General features: G+C 54.2%; 1 protein-coding gene across 1 annotated transcript; it reads left to right on the forward strand.

The window, feature by feature from the left end:
• The first annotated feature begins 1,185 nt into the window (after window positions 1–1,185).
• FAM83C (family with sequence similarity 83 member C) lies at window positions 1,186–8,273 on the forward strand. The gene is made up of 4 exons (XM_084775678.1): window positions 1,186–1,826; window positions 4,240–4,407; window positions 4,936–5,060; window positions 5,284–8,273. The coding sequence occupies exons 1-4, from the start codon at window positions 1,356–1,358 to the stop codon at window positions 6,713–6,715; spliced, it is 2,196 nt and encodes a 731-aa protein (XP_084631804.1). The 5' UTR covers window positions 1,186–1,355; the 3' UTR covers window positions 6,716–8,273.
• The last annotated feature ends 64 nt before the right edge of the window (window positions 8,274–8,337 follow it).

The raw sequence follows: 8,337 nt of genomic DNA on the forward strand, positions 1-8,337 counted from the left end.
TGTAAGATGCTAGGCACGAGACTCTGTCTTAACAACTCTCCAGCCCAAGACTGTCTTAACAAAAAAGGCACGCTCCAACTTCAGTGGAAAATTATCTTTACAAAACCCGGTAGCATGTACAATGAATAGATGCCAATTAAAAATATTATTAAGAAGCCAGGCAGTAGTGGCGCACACCTTTAATCCCAGCACTCAGGAGGCAGAGGCAGGTGGACCTCTGTGAATTGGAGGCCAGCCTGGACTACAAAGTGAGTTCCAGGACAGCCAAGGCTACACAGAGAGACTCTGACTCCGAAATCCAATATATATAAAGGCGTGCTTTAGATTCAGCCCGAGTCTCAGACCTCTTGGCACAGTCAGCATGGGTGGGACATGTGCATTTTAACAGTTTCTGGCTGTTCCTGGGGGGCAGAGTGACTTCTAATCCAGGTCCTTGGAGGATGGGCTCAGAATTGCACTGAAGATGCTGTAGAGAGAGGCACAGTGGCTAAGGGCAGGCATAGGAGACAGACAAGTGTTGATGTTCCTGCAGTTCTTACGTCATTCTGTCCTTCCATCCTCTTTGGGGGTCATACATGTCTGTGGGCCTAAGGCATTTGCTCTACCTACAGTGGTATGTTTGGGGCTTATGGCCAGTCTCTACGTTTGTGTTGGGTTTGTTTACATGTGTGTGATCACAATGCATGTGGGAACCTGTGCATGCCGGTCAGTTGTCAGTGTGTTGGCAGATCTGCTTGTGTTTCTTGAGTCATTCATCTACTGTGGTCTGTATGTATGTGCATGTGTGTGTCATTGAACATCCCTACTTCACTCCACCCTACCAGTGTGTGCGTGTGTGTGTGTGTGTGTGTGTGTGTGTGTGTGTGAGAGAGAGAGAGAGAGAGAGAGAGAGAGAGAGAGAGAGAGAGAGAGACAGAGACAGAGACAGAGACAGAGACAGAGACAGAGACAGAGACAGAGAGACAGAGAGAGACTTAACTTCTGCAGGTTGCTAGAGGTCAGGGTTGCAGGCCTGTAGTTGCATTTCCCTGTAGGGATGGCCTGGAGAGGAGCCAGCAGCATTCACTAAGGGCCTGGCACTGCCACTTCCCTGAGCAGGCGAGTCCCAACAGCAGACAGACAGGTGGGGCTGACCTGACAGGTTCCCAAGGCCAGGGGCAATGGGGCGGAGCATGGTTCAGACTTAGGGTGGCAACAGTTTGAGGGCCCCGGCACACACGCGGGGCTGGCAAGCTGGAGGCAGTAACTTCTTCCTATAGCATTCAACACAGGTGCCATGCCATGGAGCCTCAGGTGGGTAGGGCACTAGGTGGACACACACGTTCAGCAGTCTAGAGTCTGGAGGGGCCCAGGGCATGGCTGGACCCCTGCGGAGCCGGGTGGAAGAGCTGAAACGGCCCTGGTGGAGGGAGAGCTCGCCCCTGGTGCTCCAGCACAGCGAGGCTGCAAGGCTGGCAACAGATGCCCTCCTGGAGAGGGGCGAGGCTGCCTACCTTCAGGTCATCTCTGAGGAACGGGAGCTGCCCTTCCTGAGTGCCCTCGATGTGGACTACATGATCAGCCATGTGCGTGGGGTTCCGGAACCCAGCGAGGCCCAGGGGGCTGAGACCTTAGGGCAGGACCGCCTCAGCATGCTCTCGGAAGTTACCTCAGGCACCTACTTCCCCATGGCTTCTGACTTAGATCCCCCGGACCTGGACCTGGGCTGGCCCGAGGTGCCACAGGCCACGGGGTTCAGCCCCACCCAGGCAATGGTTCATTTCCAGAGGGACAAGGGGAAGAGCATCAAGGACCTGCTTCGATTCCTCTTCAGCCAGGCCCAGACGGTAAGGGCTCACCCACCGCTTCATTCATTTCACAGATGTGGGCTCCATGGGGGGAGGGGATGAGCTGGAGCTACACAGAAGCTTAAGGGGGGTAGGGGTGGGGGTGGGGGTGGGGGTGGGGGTGGGCACCTGGGACTAGGGTCTCTGCCCTCTGTTAGATTCCCTAGCTGCTAGAGTATGGGCCTTTGGCACTCATGGACACTAATTAAGCATACAACAGGGCACAGGGCTCTGGGACTGCACCCCTGGAAGTGCCTGTGGAATTACTGGAAGGGGTCCTCACCTTCTCTTTCTTGGGCGGGAGTCTATTGCTTTCTTCAGACTATCAGAAAAAAATTTTTTTTAAGATTTATTTTTATGTTCATGTATGTTTTGCCTGCCTTGAGTGTGTGTGCGCCATGGGCATGCCTGGGGTCAACGGACGCCCTGGAACCAGACTTAGACTCTTGTGAGTTACCATGTGTGCTGGAAGTTGAACTCCGATCCGCTGGAAGACTAGCCAGTGCTTGTCTGTAACCACTGAACTCTCTCTTCGGCCCTTGGAAAGTTTTAAGATTCCCCCCCCCCCCACACCCCCACCCCCACCCCCCACCCCCCAAGACTAAAGGCTCAACACCGTAAATATAGGAGCCGCAACCTTGACTTCTAAAGGAAGAAGCTAAGGCCTGAGAGGAGTAGAAGGAACTTGCCTAGGAGGGAGGAAAGCCCCTGGATCTGGCACGGAGGATCAGCATAGCCCCAGCTACACAGCGACCCTCTGTGCGCATCAACAGCTAGGCCTCAAGCAGGGCCCGTGGGCACTGATGCATGGCTTTTGGCACGGGCTAAGTTTTTAGGTTGGCACAAAAGAGGGACTGAAGAGTGGAAGCCACTGAGGCTTGGGGACATTAGAGAGAGGTTTAAGTCCCTACCTGGGAAGCCTCCAGCCTCGTAGCAGTGTAGCTTGGCTGGTGAAGCCTTGGCTCCTCCTACTCAGATGAGGGAAGAGATGAAAAGCCCTGGCAGGATTTGAGGGTACGCTTCTGCAGAGATGAAGAGCCAGGATCCCATCAGCACCTCTGCGGCCTGGCTAGCAAGTTTGCCTGCGCCCCAGGCACAGGAGGACTGAGCTTGATTGTCATCCAGCACCAGGGGGTAATTAGCGAGCTTGTTGCTGTTGTCATCACTGCCCCCCTTTGATCTTGCCTGCCTGCTCCTCCCCACATTGGCCGGACCTGTGCTGAGTACGAGAGCAGCCTCGGTGGCCTGCCTGCTCACCTCCAATTAGACCTCTCTGGCCCTGGGCTAAGAGTCAGGCTCACTGGGCTCAGCTGCCACTCATTCCCAGAGTGACCTTTCCAGCTCCCTTCTCAGCAAAAGGAGAACACCGGGTTCTGGGGAAAGGCACGGTTACTGAGCTTCTGTTGTGCACCAGCCCAACCATTTTTACATTTACCCCTTGTAACTATGGGACGCACTCCATTTAGCGGACAAGGGTGCAGGGGCTCCCTAGGTGGGCCCGAGACTCCATTTCTAGGAGGAATGTGGATTTGAACCCACAACCTTTTGGCTCCACGCTGCACTGGTGGTTTCTTATGACAGAAGGCTCTCACGGCAGACACGCACAGGCTCAGCCCTCAACTGAGTGGGAAGTTTGGCTCCACTTCACACGGGCAGAAATAAAGGAGGTCCTGAGTGATGGCTATCACACTGGGCCTCCGCAGCTTCAAAAGCAAGGGTTGGCAGGAGACACGGAAATCCCCAGGACTGCAGGGAAGCTGTTTCTTCCTTGTATGAGAGCCTCAGACAGACAGTCCCTAGGCCAGAGCAGAGCTGGCACCAAAGAGAAATGTGGGAGGGCCAGCTTGGAGACAGGGGACTGCTTCTGACTCCTGCCTTCTCTGAGTCCCCAAAGAGCCGAGCTTTAGACCCACATCACTGACCTACAGACATGTTTGAGAATCTGTTACCAGACACTGTTCATAGAGAAAAGTCCTCAAAGACTTTCCAACAGCCAGTGGCTCAGGACAGTCAGTTCTCCCTGTGGCCAGGCTAAGAATGCTAGGCTGGCTGGGCAGTGGTGGGCCACGCCTTTAATCCCAGAGGCAGAGGCAGGTGGATCCCTGTGAGTTCGTGGCCAGCCTGGTCTACAATGCGAGTCCAGGACAGCCAAGGCTACACAGAGAGACCCTGTGTCAAAAAAACAAGAACGCTAGGATAAGGCAGGCATGGTGGCACATGCCTAGAGTCCCAATTATCAGGGGCCTGAGACAGGAGTGAGCTCAAAGCCAGCTTGGATTACTGGGATACAGAACAAGACCCTATCTTAAACACATACACACACACACACACACACAGACACACACATGCATTAATATCCGTCACGCAGTCATATTCGTCTGATTCCAGTGTTGCCCCATCCTTCCTCCGTCAGGTGGTGGCTGTGGTGATGGACATATTCACGGACATGGACCTCCTGTGTGACCTTATGGAGGCCTCCAGCCGCCGGGGCGTCCCCGTCTACCTCCTTTTGGCTCAGGAGCACCTGAAGTACTTCCTAGAGATGTGTTATAAAATGGACCTCAATGGGGGGCACCTGCTGGTCAGTGTGGGCTGAGAGCTGCAAACGTGGGAAGAGGAGGGGGTGGGAGGGCAGGAGTGAGCGTCAGGGGAGTCAGCGGGAGTGGGACACAAGGTTCCTTCAGCTATGTGGGACCACATGCTCCTTGGGTCATAGACATGGCCTGCGTGGGGCTTTCCCCCCCTCCCTTTTTTTTTAACTAATTAATTAATTTTTGTTTTTCGAAATAGGGTTTCTCTGTATAACAGCTCTGGCTATCCTAGACTCGCTTTGTAGACCAGGCTGGCCTAGAACTCACAGAGATCCACCTGCCTCTGCCTCCCTAGTGCTGGGTGGGGTTTTTTTTTTTTTTGAAGTGTGTATTTGTATGTGAGTACAGGAGCCCCTGAAGGCCAGAGGCGTCATACTGCCCCAGGGCTGGAGCGACAGGAAACTGTGAGGCACCTTACAGAAAGAGCTGGGCCTAGAGCCCAGGTCCTCTGAAAGAGTGCTCTTAAACTACTGAGGAGCCATCTCTCCAGCCCCGATCTCCCGCTTCTCTTGGCCCAGAACATGCGTGTGCGGAGCACTTGTGGAGACACGTACTGCAGCAAGGCAGGTCGCCGGTTCACCGGGCAGGCCCTGGAGAAGTTTGTCATCATTGACTGTGAACAGGTGGTGGCCGGCAGTTACAGGTGAGAAGGGCGCTGCGCTGCGATCTAGTGAGGGGGTCATCTCAGATGCGACGGCTTTCCTTTGCTTAAACAGCCGCTGTGTGCCGGGCACCACGCAGGGCGTGCCTTGGCGTAGAAAGTAACTACTGCACTCGGGGAATAGGACTTTGTGGAGACCCTCACCTCTCACCTGGTTGTAGTTACGAGTCCTGCTGAGCCTTGGACTCTTTGCCTCTGTCTCCAGCTTCACTTGGCTGTGCAGCCACGCCCACACCAGCATGGTGCTGCAACTGAGGGGCCACATCGTGGAAGATTTTGACCGGGAATTCCGATGTCTGTATGCCGAGTCGCAGCCCGTGGAGGGTTTCTGTGGCAACGAGGATCCGCTGGTTTCCCGGGGACCTCGTCCTCCCCCTGTGACCCTGGCCTTCGGACCTGGAATTCCAAGCGCCACAGGCTCCTCGCCCTCCAGCAACAGCCTCAGCAGCATCAAGCACTCGCCTCTCCTGGGCCGTTCTTCCTATTTCCCTCTACCGGGAGGCGGTGGCTGCAGCGACATGGGTATGGGGTCTTCATCCCCAGGTCCCGCCCACCACGATGCTGGTGGCCACCCATCCCTGTACCGTCAGCATTCAGATCCTAACCGTATCTCCGCTCCGGGGCCCTATAGGGCAAACCTAAGCAAGCTGGGGGCATCTCCATGGTCTCAATCCTCTCCGGCCCTCAACCACAGTAGTGCCACTCCCTTGACCCTGGCAGTGGGGTCACCTCTGCTCCCCTGTTCCCGCCCTCTCCTCCACTTTACTAGGGGGGTCTCAGCACTGTCCAGGCTTCCAGAGAACGGGTTTCCAGCAAGTCAAGAGCCTCTCCTTCCTCGAGGCCGCTGGGTACCTGGCACGGCTCTGGAGACAGTGAAAGAGAAAAAAGTGTCTCTAAGCCAGAGCCACGATCATCTGGATCGCCTTGTCCCCCTCCCTAAAGCAGGGGACGCAGGAGGCCACAGCTCTAGAGTTAACCCCAATTCAGACTCCCTACAGCGTGGTGAGCAGGCTCCCGATGATAGGAGGTTGTCCCTGAGCCACAGTTACAGCCAGCTGGATCTCCTGTCCCAGGGTCAGGGTGGCCCTGAGTCAGGTTCCCTCAGACCTGGCCATCTGGGTCTAGAGGACAAGAAGCTGTCCCTAAACCAGAGCCCTGGCCAATTGGACCTCCTGCCACAAAACCTCAGGGCCCAGGCCTCTAAAATATCCCCTGATGTCAGTTCTTCAGCCAGGCTTGGCAAGCAGATTCTAGATGAGCGACGGCAGACGCCAGGTCCCAGTCAGCTGGACCTCATCACTAAGGTTGGCCCATTCAGGAGTGAGGGCCCTGGACCCAGTGGCCCCCCAGACGCAAGCCCAGTTCCCATGGCTGGAGCAGGCTGTGCAGAGGAGAAGCGACTGACTCTGGGACACAGCAAACTCGACCTCATCACCAAGTATCATCAATTGCAGGGTGCCAGACAGAGACCGGAGCCGGGCCTCCCGGGAGCTCCCCTGAGCGGCCATCAGAATGGTGGTAGCAATGACCTGTTTGCTCCTGAGAAACGACTGACCTTGGGCCACAGCAAACTGGACCTCATCACTAAGTACAACAAGTCCAAGTTCAAGCAGCTCCGCAGTCGCTTTGAGTCCTAGCCCTGCTCCTAGCAGGGTCAGAGCCTGAATCCATCTAGAGCTGACAGACTGGATCATGTGAGAGAGAGAGAGAGAGAGAGAGAGAGAGAGAGAGAGAGAATATGAAACTGGGGTAATAAAGAGGGGAGAGGCACCTAGCAGCCCAAGCCAGATACTCTCTGGGCTCAAAACTTTTACACACACACACAAACACAAACAGAACCCAGAGTCACCGAGTGTTTTCTGTATGTCATTGGAGTTGGGCGCTTCAAACCAGCTAGTCTCATTCTCCATCTCTAGACCTCTTGTCGGCAAATAGCTACTATATTCTTCCCCAGTCTTAAAAAGTTCTTGAAACCAGAGCGTTTATTCTGTGACTGAGATCCCCAGGATGAACGGGATGCTGCAAGAGCTGCCCTCTCGGCTTTTGCTCCTTCACGGTAGCGTGTCTGAATCTGCACTAGACACGTTTAGCCTTGGCACATGTTATACTTTCTCTTGCACGCGGCAGGGCAGCCACACTGGCCACACAGGTTGACTTCTGAAGGTGGGACGCTGTACAGCCACAGTTGTATATATTAGTCCACGGTATATATATTATCGTGAGGCCTTCAGGAGGATGGCGCTCCTTCTGCCGTCTTGATTATGTTCCAGAGGCCAAAGAGACCAGGGGACATTCTTCCCATGTTATAAATGTGGGCGGTGGAGTCGAGTTTGGATGGCTAAGTTGGAGGCAGACCCAAGCAAATGGCAGTGTTGGGAACTCTGCCAGTCCAGTATTCTCTGGCTCTAAATATGTATTTTGTTTTGCACACGCTATCTGAAGTTCCTGGGTTCCTATGTACATAAGATACAGACACTACAAGGATGCCCCAAATGCCCATACAGTATACATAAGGCAGTGACTAGCTACACCTATAGATGCACACAATGAGTGCGCATGGCTCTAGGTGATGAATTCCAACAGAACTTTAGTTGCAGGTACATAACCATTCTCTTCTGCCTAAATGAATGGCTACAGAAAATACATGCATCCAGTGCAAACAGCAGGACCCCCCTCAAGATTTACAAACTGCGCACACATATGACTCCCAGCCTAAGCCTGCTTGCACAAAGCTGTGCTCTAAGCCCAACCCTGAACACACCATTGAGCTGAAAGCTTGCTTAGATGCAGATCCCAAGGGCTGCAGATTAAATGCATAAACCACAGAGAATAAGACAGCTGTGTCAACTGAAAAGTGTACCAGGACAGAGGGTCACGACGATGGTGGAGCGATCAGGAAAGTTTACCAGAGAGAGGCTGACTTTGAGGCAGGTCTTGAAGGGGCAGGTGGGGCGGATGGGGAAGTTAGAATTCTTGGTAGAGTAAGTCAGATGGAGAGAGGGCTCAGTGAAGGTCTGGGGTGAACGGGGAAATTAAGTAGAGCATGTGGATGGACAGCCAGACACAGATACACAGGTCACCTTGCTGAATGTCTCCTGAAGCTCAGGCTACAGCTGGCCGTGGGCCTTTGCTCTGAACTCAACACTTGCCTGAGACCGTGCATGGTGCCAATCAATAAAGGCAGTTATGGTTCGACCCAGTAGCAATCGGATGTGTTCTAAGTTATGGGGCTGCCTGATGGAGTTGGGGAAAAGGCACC

The sequence above is a fragment of the Acomys minous genome (genome assembly GCF_964271855.1).
Source record: "Acomys minous genome assembly, chromosome: 3".
NCBI classification, from domain to species: domain Eukaryota; kingdom Metazoa; phylum Chordata; class Mammalia; order Rodentia; family Muridae; genus Acomys; species Acomys minous.